At 63.2% G+C, this 22,228-nt stretch overlaps 2 protein-coding genes across 3 annotated transcripts; one reads left to right on the top strand and one right to left on the bottom strand.

The window, feature by feature from the left end:
- Positions 1-2,002: 2,002 nt before the first annotated feature.
- LOC131501211 (cytochrome P450 2W1) lies at positions 2,003-7,653 on the bottom strand. 2 transcript variants are annotated; one of them, XM_058711015.1, is made up of 9 exons: positions 7,456-7,653; positions 5,976-6,138; positions 5,528-5,677; positions 5,300-5,457; positions 4,046-4,219; positions 3,571-3,709; positions 3,278-3,462; positions 2,987-3,128; positions 2,003-2,737 (listed from the first exon to the last, which is right to left on the bottom strand). In XM_058711015.1, exons 1-9 carry the CDS (start codon positions 7,627-7,629, stop codon positions 2,517-2,519), a joined length of 1,506 nt encoding a protein of 501 aa, XP_058566998.1. In that variant the 5' UTR covers positions 7,630-7,653; the 3' UTR covers positions 2,003-2,516. The 2 variants fall into 2 exon arrangements, with proteins under 2 accessions (XP_058566998.1, XP_058566997.1); XM_058711014.1 differs by having other exon boundaries at positions 3,278-3,709.
- A 7,836-nt stretch (positions 7,654-15,489) lies between these two features.
- On the top strand, positions 15,490-21,648 carry LOC131501218 (cytochrome c oxidase assembly protein COX19). Its single transcript, XM_058711026.1, is given in 4 exon segments — positions 15,490-15,670; positions 16,247-16,290; positions 16,292-16,363; positions 21,048-21,648. Coding segments are annotated over 4 exon segments (291 nt in total). The 5' UTR covers positions 15,490-15,576; the 3' UTR covers positions 21,129-21,648.
- The last annotated feature ends 580 nt before the right edge of the window (positions 21,649-22,228 follow it).

Here is a 22,228-nt window from a genome sequence, read left to right as displayed (position 1 = left end):
CGCCCTGGACCGGGGTGGCTGAGGATCCTCTCACACCAGCCCTCCGCCTGGCCCACCTCAGATCTGCACCAGCCCACAGGCCTGAGGAGCCGAGCCACGGGCGCCTGGGGTCGCCGCGGGGATCTCCTGCCTAATGTCCCTCCAGAGCTCCCGGGGTCCCCCACAGGGACCCGTTCCCACCAGAACCGCCAGCCCTGATGTAGCCACGGGGCGAGCATCGTGTTTGTAAAGCGTTTTCCTCCGGGATCTACACCTTCCAAGCCCAGCACAAAGGCTTCTCAAATTTATTCTTGGCAAATCAAAGCAATTACCCCAAAGCAGCAACGACCCTATCGGATTCTGAGGAGAAAAGTTAAGTCGCCTTGGAAAGTGGTTCGTTTTGACTCCTGTTCCTGTGAGTTAGGAAATAGCGGTTCGGTGTGTGCGTCCCGCCTCCCGGCTGACGCGGGACCGTCCCGGACGGGGGGTGTGGCTCCTGGAAACGGGGTCCAGGCAGCCCTGCGTTCACCACAAAGAAAGGAGACCCCCGGAACCGCTGCCTTCGCTTCTAATGCTCACCTTTTCCCTTTTGGGGCTGCCCAACCCCTCCCACCACGCCCGCCCCGAGCAGCACAGTCTCTTCGGCCAAGAGCTGCTTGAAAGGGGTTCCACAGCCGTTGCGGAATGTTCTGCCTCGCTCTGAAGGATGCGGTCAGTTGATTGGCTGAACTCGGGTGAGATCCACGCTCCTTGTAGTGACCCCGCTAGACTAAAGCGGCCCCGACCCCTCCACCCAGGTGTCAGACGTTTGAGACAGAAGCAGTCCGGCGACAGAGAAAATCCTCGCCGCCCCCCAGCACCCAGCTCTCTCCAGAAATAAAAGATACCCGGTCCATACCCCTTCCCCCGCAGGGGCCCACCATGTGAACAGCACATCCAGAAGCACGCGTGGCCACGGCCCTGCCCCCGATTATGAAAGACTCCCCCCCCCCCCCACCGCCCACCCCGGTGTCTGAGATTTGCGCGCTGATCCGTGGTCCTGGGCCGCTTCGTTAACCTCGGACACCGCTGCACGGTAGGGACCCTTGTCCTCCTCTTTCTTCCGTGGGGAGCACACTGCCTGCACGGGGCGCCGGGCACCCCCTTCTGCGGCTGTGCCCGGTCTTGTCCCGTTGGCCGGCCCACGCTCCGTGCCTCCCTCCAGTCCAGAGGGGAGCTCCACGGGGGCGGGAGCCACGCTCGTGTGCTGCCACGCCCGGCGCCCGCCACGGAGAAGGCAGCGGTGTCACGCTCCGTACTCCTGCACCGCTGGCTTCTGCCGCGTCCTCGGCCCAGCCCTCCGCCCGCCAGACCGCCGTGGGCTCCGCCTCGGGATTCCTCCACACCGACACACGAGCTTCTGAACTTCAAAAGGCTTCAGTCTTGGGAGGGTCGAGGGGCAGACGAGGGATGCGGAAGCAGAGTGGGGACCAGCAGGGACCGGAGAGAGGGCCCCGGGGGGCGCGGCCCCTGAGGGAGAGGCTGCCTGACCTCTGCCAGCCCTCTGCACCCCCCACCCAGGGCTTGGGACGGGGGAGGGCGGCCAGGGTGGCTGGAGTCCAAACCCCATCCCGCCAGGCTCCCGGGCCGCCGGTGGGTTGCCAGATACGTACGTGACTGCAGATCACTGAATTTCGGGTGTGTGGGAAGTGTGTCCCATGGACGCAGGCTGGAGAGCCCCCCACTCGGCCCCCCTGACCTGGTGTCCCCGGTCAGCAACAGATCCCTGCCCTAGGAGCTACCATACATCTTGGGCAGGGAGCTGGGCTTCGGGTATGAGGCTGACTGGCTCGGGGGGGCCCCCGTGTCCTCCCTGCTCCCCTTCCCACCCAAGCCTCTGGTAGCAGCTGACCCTCGATTGGCCCATGTCCCAGGGCTCAGGGTCCTGGCCCCAAGGGCAGAGCGCCTCCTGGATACGGCCCCCCAGGAGCCCCAAGAACAGGGTGGGGGTCTGCAGGAGACCCAGTGGGGCCCCGCACAGCACAGAGCAAGCTGGGAACACGGGTCTGAGGCCGGTCTCTAGGTGGGTGTCACCCTGCCACCTGCCGCCTCCCCGCACCCCAAGAGCAAGTGGCCCCGAGGGGAACCTGATGGGGGCAGCATGGAGGGTAGGTGGGTGGGGAGAGGAGGCATCGGGAGCCCGGGAGACGTGGGGTGCAGGAAGGGGGCACTTCTCCACTGGGGAACGGGAGGCACCCTGAGGTTTGGGGGGGACCTGAGCGCAGACCGAGGCAGCGCTGCCGCCCAAGGGGTCTGGGGGCGGAGGGTGGGGAGGGGGTCCGGCTGCCCCGGGGAGACGGGAGGAGGAGGGGTAGAGATGCCCCGGGGCAAGGGAGCTTGGCAGGGGGCTGGGCCCCCGAAAGAGCATGATCGGGCCCAGGTGGGGTTCCGGGGGCCACGGCAAAGAGCCCGGCAAGGGGCACAGTGAGGGCTGTCCACCCGTTTGTCCGGCCTCCATCATCCACAACGCACCCCAAGCTGGGACCTGGGAGAGTGACTCAGACCCTCCCCGGGTCTGCTTGGGCAGAGCCCCCGTGTCTGGGCACCGCGCAGAGGGCCTGTGCTGGCGGCCGCATGGTGAAGGCCGGGGCGGGCGTGGTGTCCAGGGCGCCAGGGCTGAGGCCCGGTGGGGGCAGCAGGCGGTACCTGTGGAGGAGGCCGGCGAACAGCAGAAACAGCTCCGACCTGGCCAGGCTCTCCCCTACGCAGACGCGGCGGCCTGCGAGGGAAACCGAGGCACAGGGCTACCAGCCTGCCCTTTGCAGGGCTGTGCCAGGGGGGCTGGCCGGTCCCCTGGAGAGGTGGGGACCCGAGAGCAAGGTGCAGGCCAGCTCCAAGGGGAAGGGATGGGGTGCTGGAGGCTGTGGGCAGTGGGAGGCCTGGGGGCCTGAGCTTCCGAGGTCCCTGGTGAGCAGGCTCCTTGGGGGTGAGGGACCCCGTGCCGCCCCTGCCCGCGAGCTGGGGGTACCTGCAGAGAAGGGCAGGAAGGCTGCCCGCTTCACAAAGCGCCCGTCGGCGTCCAGGAAGTGACCCGGGTTGAACTGGCGAGGGGTCTCCCACTGCGTCTTGTCCAGGAGCACCGAGCTCAGCAGAGGGATCACGGGTGTGCCCTGTGGGTGGGGCGGCAGGTGGGCTGGGCCCGGCGCCCCCTCCCCCCGGGGGCGTGCCCCGCGAGACCCAGCTGGGCCCAGCCTGACCCAGAGCAGAAAGGGGGAGGGGAGCCCTGCCCATCCGGTCGGGGGCCAGGAGGGGGGCCCACCTTGGGGAGCAGGTAGCCGCCCAGCTGGGTGTCAGCCGCCATGCACCGCGGCACGTGGGGCAGGAGAGTAATGGAGCGCTGGACCTCGTGCAGCACGGCGCTGGTGTAGGGCAGTGACCGCTGGTCCTCCAGCCGGGGGGGGCGCCCGGGCCCCAGCACCCGGTCCAACTCCTCCTGCACCCGGCCTGCGGGCGAGACGGTGGGTGCCCGCGTCCCCTGCGAGCCCCGGCCCCCCCGGGCCCTGGGGGACCCCGCCCACCGACGCGTGCTGGAAAGGGAGGCTGGGGGCTCACCTTGCACACTCGGGTGCCTGCTCATCAGGAGGGCGGCCCACTGCAGCGTGGCGGAGGTGGTCTCTGTGCCGGCCATGACCATGTCGAGAACACAGGCCACCATGTCGGCCTCGGCAAACAGGCCGTGGGGGTCTTTCCCCTGCAGGGTGGGTTGGAGAGGACTCGGCCGGAGGCTGGGCGCCACGGACCCACCCCCCCCTCCCGCCGCCCCTCCAGCTCCGGGCTCAAGAAAGGGATGGAAGGAAGGAGCCAGGTTAGCAGGGCACCTGCTACGTTCTGGGCTCGCCACATGTTTGCTGCCACCCCCGAGGCAGGCACTGCAAATGCCCCGTTTCGCGGATGGGGAGACCGAGGCTGAGAGCGGCCCCCAGCTAGGAGAGGAGGGAGGTGGCGCAGGGCCAGCCCCGCTCCTCCTGGGGTGGGGCCCCCAAATGCCCGCAGGCCTCTGAGGCGGGAGGGTGCCTCCCGCCCACACCTGGCCCTGCCGGATCAGGGCGTCCATGTAGCTCTGCACGGGGCCTGCCCCGGGGGCGGGGGGCCGCCTTGTCTCCAGGAGGGTCCTCAGGATGGCTCGCACCTCCTCTATCTTCCGAAGGACAGGCCGGTGCAGCTGGAGGAGAGCCCCGAGCCGGGGGTACATGTTGAACAGCTGAAGGCAGAGAGCGAGACAGCCGGGTGGGGGGGGGGGTCAGGGTGCGGTCCCCACCGCGGGCCCCGCGCCCCCCAGCAGGTGTGTGCACCTGTGCAGGTTCCCAGGTGCTGCCCCGGGACTCCAGGCGGACCTGCGGGGTGGGGGACTGCCCGTGGCCACAAGAGGGCGCCGGCTCGCACTGCTGCTGGGACCGCAGCCTGGGCTCCCACAAAACCCTCTGTCCCGGGACCGGATGGCAGGTGACGCGCCTTGCCGGGTGGCTTCCCCGACGCGGGGCGGCTGTAATCACGCCCCGCCCTCTGGCCACCAAAGCCGTAGGACAGAGAAGGGGGAGAGGGTCGCCTGTGCTGCCAGTCATCGGGACAGAGAATTTGCAAACTTCAGAGCTCCAGCCGAGCCGCTGTGGGAGGGAGGCCACGGAGTGTCTGACCAGCCAGCGCGTGTCCCGCACCAGGTGGGGCCTCGGCAGCTGTCCACGGCTCTCCTGGCTGCGCCCGCATCGCTGTGCACCCCCAGGACGTGAGCGATCCCTGGATCGAATTGCCCAGTGAGGAGCCGGCACACGGGGTGGGGAGGCCCGGAACATTCCACTCCCGCCCCCCTGGCCTCCGTCCTCCTGGGGCTTCCGCGAGGAGGCCAGATCCTCCTGCCCAGCGGACGGCAGGGGCTCCTAGGAAGGAAGCAGGAGGACGGGAGACTGTGCTCAGCCCCTGCCTCGCGCCCGTGGCCGCGGGTCCATGAGAGATTGGGAGGAAGAGACCCGGCACTGTGGCATCCCTCTAAATCTGTGCCCCACACCTAGATGCGTGCGCTTAGCGCCTAGCGCTGAAATTGCCGCGACGGTGAACGTTTCACGTTTTGGAAAAGCGTCCAATGCCTACGCCCCTGGGAGTCGGGGAAACCAGAGGGCCAGTTCGCGTGATTTCTGTGGCGCTGTGGGGGACCGGTATTGGGTGGATCGTCCCTGGCCGGAAGGGCTGGGGGACAGGCAGACAGGAGGACATCGAGCCTCACGTCCAGGGAAGAAATGCTCAGCTCCCTGACCCCCAGCCGAGGCCGGGAGCAGCCGCCTCTCACCTGCAGGCTGGGGGTCCCCAAGAGGACCATGACGTCATCGATAAGCCTCAGCAGGGACACGAACACGGGATCCTGGTAGTCGAAGCGCCGGCCGAAGAGGAGTGTGAAGGTGATGTTGGAGGGGGCCCAGCCGAGCAGGGCCAGGGGGAAGGGCCGGCCTGGAGTGGGAGGGACACGGGCCTCAGGGGGTGAGGGACCCCCACCAGGGGGTGCCCGGCCCCCACTCACCTCCGTAGCTGTCCAGCTGCCCCATGAGGCACCTCAGCTCCTGCAGGATCTTGTCGACCATGGGCTCCCTCCCCACGCCCAGGTCATGGAGGGTGCGCACAGTGAACTGGCGGGCGGCCCTCCAGCGTGCCCCCGATGAGAAGAAGATTCCTGCGGGCCGGGCGAGTCGCCGCTGAGTGACGCAGGCAGGGAGCAGATGGGGCAGACCCGACGTCGGGGGCCTCACCCCCATGCCTGAGCCCCTTCTGCCAAGAGCCGGCCTTGGCGAGCCTCGTCCCCTCTCGGTGTATGCTGGTCTCCTGCCCCGTGGACACCGTGTCCCTCCCCGGGAGCCACGCAGGGCACACTGTCTCCCGCGGCTCAGAGACGCAGACCCCCGCCCCGGGGTCCGGGGACTCCCGTGCCCCGCCGGCCTCCGCCCCCTCCGCACCCCACACGGCACACCTACCCCCACCGCCCTGGATAAGCTGGAAGATGGCGACGGGGGGTCGGTCGGCCAGCTTTGACCCGGTGCCCACCAGGGCCTCCCTCACAGCCTCGTAGCCGGCCAGCACCACTGTCTTCTGGCGCCCCAAGTGCACAGTGAACACCGGCCCGTACCGTTCCGAAAGCTGGTGGGGACGGGCAGGAATCAGCCAGCGCCCCCCCCCCACCAAGGCTGCACCTGTGCGGGGCGGGTTCAGGGGGACTCAGAGCCGGGGGTGGCCTAGGCGGGGTCTGTGGGAACTGGGCCGGTGGAGAGCAGGCGGAATAAAGGCCCAGGAGCCAAAAAGTAGGAGGTGTGCTGGCCCGTGCCCCCTCCCCATCCGTTCTGGGAAGGCAGGGGAGGGGGCTGCCATTGGTAGGAGGGGCTGTCTGCAGGGCGGCCTCCCGAGCTTGACCCCCCAGAGGCCCCGCCCCTGCTCAGGCACCCCTAGCACTGAAACCCAGATGGATGGGAGCGGTGCCCGGGTGGCCTCGTCCACTCAGTTTCCCCCACGCTGACCCCCGGGGCACAGAACGACAATACGTGGCTGAGGCTGGCCTCCGAGGCCGCCGCCTGGGGCCATTGCCCTTCTGTGCCTTTACAGATGGGGAAACTGAGGCCCAGAGGCAACAAGTGAGTTGCGGCCAGTCACACACACTGAGGGACAGAGAGGCCCGCCCTTCCTGTCCACACCCGCTCTGCTCCCCGCACGCCGGAGTGTGGCCTACGGGCCCAGCGCTGGGCACGGCCTGAGACTCAGGGGCCCGGGGTGCTTCCTGGAGAGGTGCCCCCGAGGGGCCAGGCCCGCAGCCCCCTCTTCTCCTCCCACATCCAGGACCTGGGGGGCCGCCAGGCAGCCACTAGGAGGTTTCTGGAAGTAGCTGCATTTCTGGGGAAGCAGGGAGGGTGGTCGTGGGAGCCGGAAGTGGCCCAGGAGTGGCTGGATAGCCCTGGTCGGGCAGGCGCCGGGCCATCCGTCTCCTGGCTGCAGGGCAGGGCGGCCGGCCGGCGACCTGGGGCCAGGACTGTCCAGCCTCCAGCCCGGGGCGGGAACAGCCACACCCGCGGGCGCCCCACCTGAGGGCACACTCGTGCGCTAGTCCAGGTCCCTCTGTCACCAGACCTCTGCTTCCTGGTGCTGCTCCCAGGGGCACCTGCCTCCTCCCCACCCCCCCACCCCCCAGCTGCCCCCTGGCTCTCCTGTAGGCACTCATCAAATGCTGCCTCCTCCAAGGAGCCCTCCTGGCCTGACACTCCTGGCCCCCTGCTCCTTGCATGGCCCATCTGCTTCCCCGCGGGGGGTGGGGGGGGGGTGTCCTTCTCTCTTCCCCAAGGCGGGGTGGGCACTTGGGCCTACCCAGGCTGGGACACGGACCTCCTACCCCACCGGGGGCCTGGAAGACGGGCTCAGCTTCCCCTGAGGTGGGGCTGGGCTGCCCAGGCGGCCGGAGCCCTGCCCTACCTCCATCAGTGACCGGTCCTGCTGTGACACGCCCAGCAAGTGCGGGTTTCCGATGAGCGGCAGTGGGCGTGGCCCAGGGGGCCAGCGAGGGGCTGGGGAGGGGGTGCGGGTGTGGGCTCGGAGCAGCCCCCAGAGCCCCAGGAGCAGCAGGAGCCCCACGAGCAGCAGGGCCATGAGGACGGCGGGCAGCGAGGCCCCAGCTCCCCACCTTGTGCCTTATAGGCTGTCGGGCAGGGGGAGGGCGTGCCAGGACCTCGCCCCTCCACCCAGAGAATGTGGACCGAGCGGTTCACAGGGGACAGCCAGGCAGCTTAAAGTGACAGGCGTGCGTGGAATGTGGGGTCGCGTCTGTGGCAGGGAGCCAGGACGCCAGGGGCCGTCTGGGGGGCCGCCGTCTAGACCTTGTGCTTAAGGCGTCTCCGTCCCTTGCCTGCTGGAGAGAACACGCCGTGGTGGCCACTGTGCCCCTCCCACCGGCCTCTGCTTCCTGCCTCAGTCTCCCCATCAGAACTGGGGCTTGTGGGGCTTTGGGAGCTGGGCCCGAGCTCTGAGGAGAGCTCTGAGCCTCCCTCGACAGGACCCATGGGGTAGGAGGTCTGTGGAGACCCCGCGGATGGCTCTCAAAGGTCTGCACAGCAAACGCCTCAAACCCCAGGGCCTTCAGAGGCTGCCAGAGGGTCCCCTGCCATGTCTCAGATGGCAAGCTTTCCCTGGGTGACAACCTGCTCCTGTCACCTGGGGCAGGAGGCACTGGTCTATGCAGGACGGGGCAGGGGCAGAGTGGGTGACGGCCGGCCAGGCTTATGAGCCCCCATGTGTCTGTGCTGCATGAACTCTGGGCTCCCTAACCCTGGTGCCTCTGCTGGGAGGGAAGGAGGCCCCGCCGTGGAACGAGCCGTGAGGGGTGGGAGGGCCGTTGGCATCAGAAGTGGCTGGGCCTGCTCCACACCTCCTGCCCCAACATGAGGAGTTGGAACCCCAGCCCCACGCCGGGCCCCTCGCTGCGGGGCCTGTCTCCCGGGGTACCGGCCACGCCCCTCCACACACCCGGAGCCGAAGCAGCCCGTAGGCCCGTACCTGCTTCCAGCCTCAATTTGCACACGTCCCGTGACGGGGTGCTCGCTGGCTTTCGGGCGGGCTGCCCTGTCGCACAGCCGTGGGGCTTCTGTGAGGGAGGATGGTTCTCCAACGGCTGCGTCTCTGGGTCATCTGGGCTGAGTGCCCGGCACCAAGGCCGCTGCTAGGTGCTTCGGCTGGGGCTCCTCTCTGCCCGGGACAGTCCACTGAATTAATTCCACGAGCGTTTCCGGAGTATGTGTGTGTGCTATAGGCTCAGCCAGCAGCTGGGGCCGCAGAAATCGGTGGTCAGGGATCCAAACAGGGCCCCCAAGTCCAGTGGAAGAGACCCACGTGGCAGTGGCCGTGCCACTGCAAACTTCTGGGGTATTGGGTCCAGAGTCGAGTCGCCAAGCGGCAGGGCACTCCAGCAGAGGGAACAGCGTGTGCAAAGCCCAGAGGCCCCGTGCCAGCAAGGAGCTGGGTGGGGGCGTGAGGCTGGAGATCCGTGGCTGGAAGCGCAGGAGGCGGGAACTCGGGGTCCCTGGGGTGGGGGCTCCATCCTCCGTGGCCTCCTCTTTCAGGTTGCTGAGGCCTGGGCTCCTGTGAGCCACCTGGGTGCCACCACCCGGGTCCCTGCAGGGGAGGCTGGGTGCACTGTCTACAGGGGGTCTATACTCGGCCGTTTCTGGCGGGGTTTTTTTTTTTGTTTTAATGTTTATTTTTGAGACAAAGAGAGACACAAAGCGTGAGCAGGGGAGGGGCAGAGAGAGAGGGAAACACAGAATCCGAAGCAGGCTCCAGGCTCCGAGCTGTCAGCACAGAGCCCGACACGGGGCTCGAACTGATCAGCCGGGAGATCATGACCTGAGCCGAAGTCTGTCGCCCAACTGACTGAGCCACCCACGCACCTCCGGTTTTTGGTGTTTTACCTGCAAGACCTCTGAGCTCCTCCCGACCGCCGAGGAAGTCACCCCCGCTTCTCAGAAGAGGAAGAGGGGCTGGAGCTCTGGGTGCACTGGCAGTGGCGGTCTTGGGGGGCCCCACAGCACCCACCCACCACAGAGCTGGGAATCCACCACTCTGATTGGCCGGCTGCTGGGGGGGGGCGGTGGGGTGTGGTGGTGAGGGGCTCAGACTTGGGAATGAGACCCTGCCCTGTGGGCATCCTGACCGCGTGGTGTTTCCTGGGGTTTAGCGTGGACCGAACCAGGGGCATGTGACCACGGGATGTGGCAGGCAGGCCCCTGTGCGTGGGGTGAGCCCAGGGGAGGCCAGTTGGGCACCCGGAACTTCTTAGAGCCCGGCCTGCGGGGCTGGAGCTCCCGGTCGACAGAGTCAAATCCGGTTCACGAGGGTGGAACTGGGTGCTTGGCCTTGAATTTTTCCAGGCAACGTGAGTGTCGAGGGCTCCCCTACATCCAGGCCCCGGAAAGAGGAAGCTGGGGGTGCCTGGTGGAATGTCCCAGCATATCTGCATCTCTGCTCGCCACCCCCCCCCCCCGCCACTTCCTCTGCAACTTCTAGACGGCGGCTGCCCCCCCCCACCCCATGGCTGCTCCCCCGCCCACTCCCTACCCCCCACCACTGGAAGGGTCCTGCTCAGGTCCCCAGGGGCCCCACGCTCGAACCAATGTGAGTCCTGGGGCTGCGCAAAGCCACCCACAAACTGGGTGTTGAAAACACCAGAAACACGCTGTGGCGGGCGGGCCCAGAAGTCCCACGGTGGTGTGGGTGGCCGTCCCTCGTCGCCAGCCCCCACCCAGGGTGGTCTCACCTGGAGACCCGCCCCTGCAGAGACTGGAGGTCGCACTTCCGTGGGCCCTTCCCTCCCCCATCAAGGCACCCCAGCTCCAGAAGGCTTTCTGCTAAGGTGTTTCTTTGGATACTTTTCCATTGAAACAGACAATGCACGTGCCCCAGCCGGGGAGTCGGACCCGCCCGGGGCGCCCACAGAGCCCCTCTCTCATGCATCCTTCCGGAAACACTCCGGCACGCACCGTCATCGTGTGCCCTTTTCGGTTGTGTTGACGCTTTCATTTATTAACGTAGCAAACGGCTCCTGTGCCGAGCTGAGACCCATAGACAGCCAGGAAGCCCTGGCCTTGGCCAACTTCCAGAAGGCGGACGTCCTGTCTCCTGCTGCCCTGTCTCCCTCCCTCTGTTCAGTTGCTCTTTCTTTGTAAGGTGACAGCGTGGCGGGATCAGACAGCAGCCTCCTCCTCTGGGACCGCTGCCTCGTCTCCTCTCTGTTGCTCTGTCTCTGGGTCAAAAACATCCTGGGTGCACGTTTCTTTGTGCTGTAAAATCAGTTCCTAGAACCAGAATCCCCTCTGGCAGATGCTCCCACTGTCCCTCCCGCTGACCCACACCCGTGTGGGTGGCGTCGGGAGGGACCCTCGCCTCCCGGCCTGCGTTCCCATCTCCTCTGCCTCCTCCGCGGCTGCTCCTTGTACTGCCCCCACTCGATGCCCAGGCTGGGTGGGGGCTTCTGGGTTCCCCGCGGCCCCCTCCCGTCCCCGCCCACGCCTCCTGTCAAGGGGAGCTGGGGCCTCGCCGCCCGCCGTCCTCATGGCCCTGCTGCTCCTGGGGCTCTGGGGGCTGCTCCGAGCCCACACCCGCACCCCCTCCCCAGCCCCTCGCTGGCCCCCTGGGCCACGCCCACTGCCGCTCATCGGAAACCCGCACTTGCTGGGCGTGTCACAGCAGGACCGGTCACTGATGGAGGTAGGGCAGGGCTCCGGCCGCCTGGGCAGCCCAGCCCACCTCAGGGGAAGCTGAGCCCGTCTTCCAGGCCCCCGGTGGGGTAGGAGGTCCGTGTCCCAGCCTGGGTAGGCCCAAGTGCCCACCCCGCCTTGGGGAAGAGAGAAGGACACCCCCCCCCCCCCACCCCCCGCGGGGAAGCAGATGGGCCATGCAAGGAGCAGGGGGCCAGGAGTGTCAGGCCAGGAGGGCTCCTTGGAGGAGGCAGCATTTGATGAGTGCCTACAGGAGAGCCAGGGGGCAGCGGGGGGGGTGGGGGGGGGGGGGGGGGGAGGAGGCAGGTGCCCCTGGGAGCAGCACCAGGAAGCAGAGGTCTGGTGACAGAGGGACCTGGACTAGTGCACGAGTGTGCCCTCAGGTGGGGCGCCCGCGGGTGTGGCTGTTCCTACCTTGGGAACACTGATTTTCTCTGCACAAAGAACAACTTTCAAGCTCGAGATTCCTGAGCTTCAGGGCCCTGCCCACACCTCCTGGGCTCCAGAAAGGACCCTCCAACCACCTACGGGGACCTTCCTCCATGTCTCATGGCATCTGGACCTCACTACTCTGTGCCAGTTGGGAAAACCACCGCAAACTATCTGGAGCAGTGTCCTGGGCAGAATGGCCCCCCCGGAATTCATGTCTCCCTCGAATGTCAGAATGGGACCTTATCTATAAATAGGGTCTTTGCAGATCAAGTTTAGAGGAGGTCATCCTGGATTAGGGTGGGGGTGTCCTCATAACAGACAGAAAAGTAGAAGACAGACACAGAGGGAAGAAGGCCAGGTGACCCTGGGGACACCATGGAGCGTGTGGCCACAGGCCGGGAACCAGGGCCACCGGGAGCTGGAAGAGGCGGGAGGACCACCCCCACCCCCGCCGGCCCTCACAGGGAACCCCCATCTCAAGTTCAGCCTCTAGAAGTGGGAGAGAACCATTTTCTGGTGGTTAAGCCCCCAGTTTTTGGTGCTTTGTTACAGTGGCCCTGAGACTCCTATAAGGAATGTTCAGAACAATTCCCAATAGGCAGGAGTCAGGCAAGTGGGTGACACTGGGTCCTTTCACTGTGTTCTCGCAGTCGCCGTCTAGCCAGTCTGCCCGAGCATCATTCAACTACATGCGACTCACCATTTAGTACTGACTCAGCCCAGGTGCCCTCAAGCTAGACGCTCACATGGAGCAAACAGAAAATGCAAATCGTTCCTGTCTGGCAGAAAAGATCATCCCGAAGGTTAGGGTTTATTGCCCTGTGAGATATTAACCTGTCCTAGGTCCAGCTTAGCAATCTGACTCTGGCGTCTTTTTTCTTTCTCTGACCACACGCGGCTATATCGGGGCTGGGGCGCCCTTCTTGGAAGCAGCTTTGCCATCCGGCCACACTCCTGCACCCAGGCATTAAATGAGACTCCGACACATGGGCAGTTTAGGTTTCTACTGGAACTACGGTCTCAGCCTTTAGAAAAGAATACTTTGGCAGCAGAATTTATTAAAGTGGAAAGATCAGAGAAAGTTTCAGGCAAGGATCCATCCAGGGGCTGTTCGTACAATGTGACTCTGCCCTACTCCCCATCGGGAGCAGGCTCCCGGCCCTGGCATCTGGCTGGGGGCTTTTGGCCCTGATAGAGGCAGTGCTCCCAGCCCCAGGAGTGCACCGTCTTGAAGTGGGTCCCAGCCTGAGGTTGAGCAACCCCAGCCAATGCCATGTGGGCCTTCTCCACCAAGGCCAGCCCACACTCCAAGTTCTTGCGCAAAGCAGATTGCTGTTTTACACCTCTGAGTTCGGGCCGTTCGTAACACGGAGCTCGAATAGCTCGTGTGCAGGCTGCGTGACCTTGGACGAGGAATGTAACGTCTCTGGGAGTCTCTATGTGTGAGATGAGGGTAAGAATACTGCCTAGCTGGGTTCGTCCTTTAAAGACTAGTAATGGGGGGGGCGCCTGGGTGGCTCAGTCGGTTAAGCGGCCGACTTCGGCTCGGGTCATGATCTCACGGTCCGTGAGTTCAAGCCCCGCGTCGGGCTCTGTGCTGACAGCTCGGAGCCCTGGAGCCTGTTTTCAGATTCTGTGTCTCCCTCTCTCTGACCCTCCCCCGTTCATGCTCTGTCTCTCTCTGTCTCAAAAATAAAATAAACGTTAAAAAAAAATTTTTTTTTAAATAAATAAAGACTAGTAATGGGACGTCCCCTGCGCACCAGACGCTGTTGTGACAATCCCATGTGAAGCAGCCTGGCACAGAAGGCCCTCCCCCACTTTTTGTATCTGTGCACCAGAGATGAAAATCCCTTCGTTCTCTCCCAGCCAAACGTGTCATATAGAGCAATAATCATTTGCCAGGTACGGACATGTCAATTAAAAGCTGGCTGTCACCTCTAGGTCACGGGGCCTGCAATGCTTCATTGGTCCCTCAGGGCCGTCGGACAGAGAGGCTGCAAGGAAAACATTGGGGGGCTGGGCTGTCCTTTTTCCTGCTAAGTAGTGTGATCTAGTCAAGTGGAAAAGTGCTATTTGCTGGGTAATAAAAGCGTCTTTTGTTCACAGCCCTGGAAACATATTAATGAATAACCCAGTGCGTGGCCCCTGGTGCTAGCCACGTAAAACAGTCTTTTATGTGACAAGATCAAGGTGCAATTTTCCTTTTGTAGTTTTTAGTGGGTACAGAACACCAGGCTGATCAAGGGCCCCAGCAACCGGAATGAGCTTTCCCTGCGGCCCCACCGGACCCTACAAACACTAGGGCCCAGCTCCACGCGCCGCACGACACACAGCCCAATGTCACGTGAGGCACGGAGATCCACTGCTGTGCCCTGCAGAGAGGCAGGAGCGAGTGGGGAGCTGGATGCCTCAGGGCAGGACTCGAGGAGGGGGCAGGCCCTGAGGTGGGGGCTGTGAGGGCTTGTTGGCCGGGCACTTCTCGGCAAGGCCCCTCAGTTGCTGGAACCGGCTCCTTCTCCTGGCATTAGAAGCAGGCGTGGTGCAGGATCGTGTCAGGAACCGGTGAGGGAGGGGGGCGTGGGGGGGGGGGGGGGCTGCAGCTGGTGAGCTGTGTGACTGAGGACCCAATTTGCTTATCTCCAAGGCCTGGTATGTGGTTGGCACTCGGGGGGCATGGATGAAGTTTGGAGCTCGTGACCGAGTCATAGAGCACAGGGGCGCTGGTTGGGGGTGGTTCAGTGACCCACTTCCTCCGTTCAGATGAAATCGGGATGCCCAGTTGGGGAAGAGGGGTGACTGTGCAGGGTACAGCGCTGGGAGGAGGCTCAGCCTGGGAGAGCTGGGGTCTCCACTGAGCCCTTTCACCGTTGTTATTGTTGCCATAACGACAATAATGAGCGGTTGCCAGAGCTGACTTTTATTCTGTTACAGGTTGCACTGCACCACCCCCTCCCCCACCACTTCATATGTTGGAGTCCTAGCCCCCAGTACCTTAGGAGGTGACCTCTTTGGTAAACAGTGTCATCGCAGATGTAATTAGTTATGATGAAGTCATTAGGGTGGGCCCTAGCCTAGTCTGACCGGCGTCCTCACAGGAGGACCTCTGGACACAGACACACAGGGGGATGCCATGGGAGGGTGAAGGCAGAAACAAGGCCCAGCGGCCCAGCAGCCCCCAAGACTGCCTGCCAGCCACCTGCAGCTGGGGGGCGGGGGAGGGCAGCCTGGAGCCGGCTCTCCCAGAACCTCCAGGAGGAGCCAGCCCCGCCGCACCTCCTCCGTGTGGGACATCCGGCCTCCAGAACCGGGAGCGACCACCTTTCTGTAGCTGAAGCGGCCCAGGGTGTGGGGACTTTGTTGTGGTGGCCCTCACTCCTTCCTTGTCACCAGCTGAGCCCCCCCCCCCACCCCCCCCCCCCCCCCCCCCCCCGACACAGTCCCAGCCTCTCTGGACTTCCGTTTCCTCATAAGGACATGACGCCGGCCTCTGCCCCTCGGTCCCCTGTGAGGGTCAGCCTGGCAAGGACCGGGCAGAGCAGCCTGGATCAGGGCCCTTTCGGAGCCCCCTGAGGGCGGGGGCGGGGGCCTGTGGTGCGGGGCGGGGCCTGATGGGGGGAGGGCATGCCCGGGGCGGGGCCTGTGTGGCGAGAGGGACCGGTCCCGCCGGTGGAGGAGGAGCCCGGTCCATAACGGGCGTGGCACCTTCGAGGCGAAGACCGGGCCCTGCAGCGCGGGGGGGCGGGGGGGGCCTGGGCGGCGGGGGTGGTGGGGCTTGCCGCCCGTGGCCGTTCGCCGCTCGACGTGCTCGGCCGCTCTCGCGGGGCGCGCTCGGCGCTCGACCGCCGCCCTGCGTACGGCGCGCGTCCTCCTCCGGGGCTCCGGCGCCGCCATCATGTCGACGGCCATGAATTTTGGGTCCAAGAGCTTCCAGCCGCGGCCCCCCGGACAAGGGCAGCTTCCGTTGGATCACTTCGGGTGAGCGGCGGGCGGCCGCCGGGCTCCTGCGCCGAGTCTCGGGTCGTGGGTCTCCTCCGGTGGCGGCCGTGCGGCCCCGTGGGCGCTGGCGTCCCGCGCGCGGTTGCAGGTGGGGAAACTGACGCCCGCCGCGGGCCCACCCCCGCCACCCCGGAGGCGGGACGAGGGGCGACAGGGTTGCGGAGAGGACGTCCGAGGGAGAGCGTTGCCGGCGTCCGGGGGACCGCGCCCAGCCTCGCACAAAGCCCGCAGGCTGTTAACCTGGGCCTCGCCGCGGACCTGGAAAGTCCGCTGGTCGCCGCACGTGTGCGGCCGGAAGTCCGCGTTTGGGGTGAGCCTCTGTGCGAGCCAAGGCTCGGAAGTGGGGTCCGCAGATTTTTCTCGTAACCGACGCCTTCCCCTGCAGTGTCCCAAACACGCAGCGGAGGGCGGCGGTCGCCGCACCATGGGGCACGCGGTAGGCTCGTCCTTTCCAGCGTGAGTGTGAAGGAGACTCGTTCTGGAAGGACGGCTGCGGGTGCGCGTGCCGTCCCACCGCGTCGTGTTTTCACTTGAGAACTGGGTGCTCTTTTCCTTTTTCGTTCTAGGCGAATGCAAAAGCTTTAAGGAGAAGTTCATGAAGTGTCTCCGCCGACAATAGATTCGAAAATGCTTTGTGCAGAAGTGAGTCGCAAGACTACTTAGAATGCAGAATGGAGAGGCAAGTACCTGCTGGCACATGAACGACTTCTGGAACCTCCCCGCACTCCCATGGAAACATTTTTTTTTTCCCCGAGAGGTCATTGCAGCGGGCCTCATTCATCCCCAGGTTCCAAGCCTTTGTCTTTGAGAACGTAGAGTGGCTCGCCCCTGGAACGGAGGCCTGCCAGATTCAGTGGCACTGAAGGTTTCACAGTCTTGGGGACCCTGCGGAGAGAGGGAGCGCGTCTTACGGGGGTTGCATTCCTGAGGTGTTTTCTCTTTGCACATTTGGGAGCTGCTGACCTGTCATTAAGGTTTCAGAATCGTACATCATAAAAATGCTGACGGAGTCAGGAGGTCGTGGGCACAGGGTTTCTTTCTCTCACGTTCTCAGACCGTAAGAAATACCGTTTGGTTCCCCGTAGCTCAGCAGTGCTTGAAATGTGACAGGGGAGACAATGGGCCATTCAGAAACGGTAGAAACATGGAGGTCTGTTCTGTCCTGACCAGAACTTACCAGCGCTCGCTTTTAAGCGAAACAAGTGTTTCTGACTGTGATCCGTTGAGATTTTACTGGAAGAGCTATTCTTACTCCTAACGGGGAAAAGCATAGAGCGTATAATTGTGAGGGTGGGAACTTTTATTCCTGCCCTTCGAGCCCTTCGTCAGCTCGGTGAGGAGTCCGGTCTTCACACGGCCTTATCTGAAGATGGGAGTGGCATAAACCATCCAGTCAGAGCCCCCTTGTCGTTTCTCCGTAACAAAGTCCGACATTTCCCTCGGCACAATCGCTTGTGTCCTTCAGGCCCACAGGTGCGTTCAGGGCTGTCAGTGGACATGTGGGACGTTGGCCCTTTGGGAGTGTGGCCCTCATGTGAGGCGCCTCGTTCTGTCTCCTCTGAGTCGTTCAGGGCCACCGAGTCCAGCTCTCGCCATCTTTAAATAGCCCATTGCTGGAATCCACGTGTTTAAATTACTGTCTTTTATTTATATATATATATATATATATATATATAAATATAAATTTTTTTTTGAACAATTCAGTTTTGAAAGAGTGCGAGCAGGGGAGCGGGCAGAGAGGGAGACAGAATCTGAAGCAGCTCCAGGCTCCAAGCTGTCAGCACAGAGCTCGACGCGGGCTCGTCGAGCTCGCTAATGGCGAAAGTTGTGACCTGAGGCCCAAGTCAGATGCTTAACTGGAGGGGCACCCCTAAATTACTGTGTTTTAAGTCGATACACCTTTCAGAAGTGAACTGAGTTTCTTTTTGGTGCTGCCACTCCCTGGAGACAGTTCGAAGTTGGTTTCTGACCGCGTTGTGAGGGTTGTGAGCAGGTCACCTGCTCCCGTGAAGCTCAGGTGAGCCATCCCCGTGCCGGCCAGCACAGTGGCCAGCACACGCAGGCAGCCGCTCCTGCTGGGAGCTGCTCCAGAGAGTTGGCCCGTCTGGGTCCCCAGAGAGGCTCCTGGTTCGTCTGGCAAAGGGCAGCAGAAGGGTTCTGACTTTTCTCCCCATGTGACCCTGGAAGTGCGGCTGTCTGCTGTCCACGTGGCCACGCCTCGCTCAGCACGGCCTCTCGAGACCAGCCTGCCCTGAGGCCTGCTGAGGGTCAGTGGGGACGGGGGCGCGGCGGCAGGGGGGTGCAGCTCGCCTCTCCGTGAGTTCCGTTATTTCCGGTGGCTTCTCTGGTTGGTCCGGTGACGTTAAGGCCAATGTAGGGGTACATGTGTGTTCAGACTCGGTCGGTGATTTTGGCTGCAGGCTTTGGGATGGTTTTCAGTTCCAAGTCCATGACCATCCAGGTTCAGTATCGAGACTGCACATTTATTTCCCTTCCCACTTTTTGTAAACCTTTTTATTCCTTTCATGCTGAAAATCCCAGACGTTACTTACCCCTACGAACGTCCACAGGCATCTTTCTTTCTAATGTTTGTTTAGTTTTAAGTGGGAGGAGGAGGCAGGGATGCGGAGGGGACAGAGGACCCGAAGTGGGCGGCTGTGCTCAGAGCGCAGTGCGGACCTCGACACTCCTGAACCGTGAGATCGTGACCTGAGCCACAGTCGGGCCGCTCAACCAACTGAGCCTCCAGGCCCCCCGCACCATAAGCATCTGTAGACAACTGGACCACAGTGAGATTTTAGAGTTGCCTCTTGAGGACTTGGGCCGTCTTAGCTCGACGTGGAAGTGTCTGTGCGGCGTGGATGTGGATCACACTCTTGCGGGAAGAGCTGTTAAGTCAGGGATGACTTTGTGGGCCAAGAAAACAGCAAGTACACTGTGATGTGCGATCTCAAGCCTCTGTGATCTTTTGACTTTGAGCTCCTGCCCCGTGTGGTGGGCATCCGGGGGCTGTGCCACTCATCCTGTGGCGTGCGATCCGGGCCTCCTGGCCGGGCTGGAGGAGGCCCGGCGCACGCTCCTTGGAAGCCCCGGGTCCTAAACACCTGCACTGTCCCCTTATGCTGAAGGGGAGGCGTTCCACCTCATCCTTTTGGCTTTAGAACTCGGTAATCGTTGGACTTGCTGTTGTTGTGTCCTGGCCACAGAGCTGGATTTTGTGAAGACTCGCACGTCTGTAGAAAGGGCCTCTTGAACTGCGTCTCATTTAGCTTGTAGTGTTTTCCCCCTTGCTCCCTGTTTGCTGCTGAACACACGGGGTCCTTCCTGTCGTGTCTCGAGGAGCACTGCTGCTCCCCGTGCTCCTGGTGCCCCCAGCACACTCACGTTCTGCAGCGAGATGTCTGACGCAGGTCCCGCGGGCCGCGCTCCTCGTGGATGCTCCGGATGCAGTAACTGCTTCGGCCTTTCCAGCTTCTAGAGGCGCCCCACGCCCCTCGGCTCGTGGCCCTGCTCCCTCTGGAAGCCGGCGATGCCGTGTCTCTGGCCCGTCCTCCTCCTCCGTCCTTCTGACCAAAGCCAGCGCAGGCTCTCTGATTTAAGGGTTCCCGCGTTGCCGCTGAGTCCGCCTGAGGAGTCCGAGGCGGTCTCCCCTCAGCAGCACCTGGTCGGCTCCTGTGTTCCGCCTCAGCTCATCCCCCTTTGCCGCGTAAGGACACAGATAACACAGTCAGTCTGGTCGCACAAGTGGACTGTTGTACCTTTCAGCGGATTCCAGCTTTTTGTAACGGAAATTGCCGTGCGCGCACCGGTGGAGGGAACGCAGCGCCGCGGCACCTGCCCACTCCCCCGTCCCTGCGGCTGGAGCCCTCGAGGGCACGTACCCTAAACACTTAGTTTCGTTCTCAGTGGGGACGGCCTGGACAGCCCTTGTGAAGCTTGGGTGGAGGGTCATCTGCCAGGTTTTGTATTTCTGCAGGAGGGTAGCCGGGCTCCACCTGGAGCCCCACAGAACCCACACAAAGTGGGGTCGTCTGACCGGTGACCAGGTGGCTCACAGTGTCCCTCAGTTCCCAGCGTGCTGGCTGAACCCTGGCTGCCTGTGCTGGCCTGCCGGGCTTGCGGGGGGTGCGTGAGCTCAGCGGTGGGGGGGGGGGGGGGGGGTCACAGCGCCAAGTGATGGTGAGCTTGGCGCGGCGGGCGTCCCCTTTGCCGGCCGGGCCTGTTGGTTTCTGCAGGGACACTGAGCTCCCACCAGCAAGCAGGATGGACAGGTGGCCTCCAAGAGTTGGACCTGTCCCTGCTCCCTGCCCCCCCCCCCCCCAAAAAAAAAAAATGAAGCAGAATGAAAGCCAGGCCCTCCGCCCTGGAGTGTGGGCAGTGAGAGGCTGGACGGGGGCGGCTCCAGCCCAGCAGGTGCTTCGGGACATCTCGGTCTTCGAGGTCCTGACTTACACGGACACGGTGAGGGGCTGGCACACGGCTGGGCACAGAGGGAGCGGGAGCACAGAGGACACGGCCACCGGCCAGCTGTGGGGCCACGGCTCGGGCCGTGTGGGGCACGGGGCCTGGGGCAAGCAGTGAGAGGAGACAGAGCTGGTGGGCCACGTGTCCAGTGTTTCTGAGTCACAGGTGAAGCTCACAAGTGCAGTGACCCTTCGACGACACGGTGTGAACGGGGCAGGCCCACTTACCACCCAGATCTCCTGATACGTGTAGGACAGGTGTTGTAAACGTATTGCTTCCTGGACCATTGTCTTAACGAGCTTTTTTTGTCCGGCTGACCTGTTGGTAAGAGTACGGCCGGAAGACACACGACACGCAAAATGCACGTTGTCGCTGAGGCTTCTGGTCAGGTGGGGGCTGTGGTCCTTAAGTTCCAGGAGTTAGGAACAAGTTCCAGGAGTTAGGAACAGATTTTCGACTGTGCAGGTGAATGGTGCCCCTAACCTGTGGCTTGTTCAGGGGTCACTTTACCAAGTAAAGTCTGTCCTGTCCCCCCCCCCCCCCCCCCCCCCGCCCTGTCCGGTGCATCTTCCCAGCGACCTGGAGGCCGGGTTGAGGTTGGAGGCCTCGAACGGGACACGCATCTGCCCCAGACTGGCACCCGGCGGGGGGCTCGCGGCGGTCTGCCCGCTTCCTTCGGGGTCCCGGCTCCACCCGGCACCGCAGGGGCTTCGCACACTGTCCGCCAGCGGCCGTCCGTCCGGAGTCCAGAGGCGCGGGTGTCAGCTGGGAGAAGGAGGGCGCAGAGAGGCCCTCGGGGGCCCGGGGCCTGGGTCCAGCGGTGCCACCGGCCGCAGGCAGTTGGGATGGGAGCGAATGCGCAGGCCTCGCACGGACATTGCTGTTCGTTTTTGTTGCAGGCAGCTGATGGCACAGGAGCCCCTGGAAAAACTGGGATTTGGAGATTTGATGGATGGAAAACCAGGGGCAGAAACTAACTCCTGATGGGAAGAAGTCCATCCACCGGCTGCTGGCTTGTCCAGGGTGGAGCGTGTTGGGTGACCTTGTCAACTGACGGTTTATGGTTAGGCGCTGTGACTTCAGAAGAAGTTTCTGGAACGCCCTCCTTGGCGGAAACCTCTCCTCTTGATGTCTCCCAGGTTCTTTTGAGAAGCGATTGTCCCCTTTAGGTCTCATTTTCCCCAGGAGACTTAGATTTTATCTTTACATCGGGAGAGTTCCTAGGGAGGCCTGTGGTGGGTGGGAGGAAGGAGAGCAGAGTCATGCCTGCTGCGCGAGGGGACACGCGGGCATCCGTGACGCGGTGACTCCCTCTGTGATACTGTCCGTAGCTTCTCAGTACTGACATGCTGAATGCTAGCGGTTTCAGCCCATCACGTAGACGCTGTCCGAAAACCATTTCCTGGCAAAATGGTTTCCTTCTGTGCCCATTTATTTCCCGTGGTTTTTTTTTTTTAAGCAAAATATACAGTATAAACTTGGAAATGAGATTGTTAACTTTTGACATATTTGACTTACTCGTTTTTTATCTGGTAGTGCCTGAAACACCAATATCTTTTTTTTTTTTTAATTTTTTTAACGTTTTATTTATTATTGAGAGACAGAGCATGAGCATGGGAGGGGCAGAGGGAGGAGCAGACACGGAATCGGAAGCAGGCCCCAGGCTCTGAGCTGTCAGCACAGACTCCGACGCGGGGCTCGAACCCACAACCCATGAGATCGTGACCTGAGCCGAAGTCGGACGCCCCACCGACTGAGCCCCCCAGGCGCCTCGAATCACCAGTACCTTTGAACCAGAGGCTCGTTTTCTGACCTGTGTGCGTGTACATAAAGCCAGTTTAATTTCAGTAACTCATGTATTGTAACTCTGGAAGTCCGGACTCTTGTAGTTTGACTTGCACACGTGGTCTTCCGGTGTGTCCTCTGAGAGCACCCACGTGCACGCGCCGTCGGCAGTGGCTTCCAGGGCCTCTGAGCACACGTCAGGGCAGGGTCTTGTGGCGTCCTCTGTCACCGACCAGGCCCACAGCGGCAACGTCCAGGAAGGTACCGGTTTGCCCGCGGTCCGACCCCACGCGTACCCA

This window comes from Neofelis nebulosa, chromosome 18 (genome assembly GCF_028018385.1).
Source record: "Neofelis nebulosa isolate mNeoNeb1 chromosome 18, mNeoNeb1.pri, whole genome shotgun sequence".
Taxonomy (NCBI): domain Eukaryota; kingdom Metazoa; phylum Chordata; class Mammalia; order Carnivora; family Felidae; genus Neofelis; species Neofelis nebulosa.
Note: the sequence above shows the minus strand (reverse complement) of the source record. Positions and strands in the feature narration are given on the sequence as shown.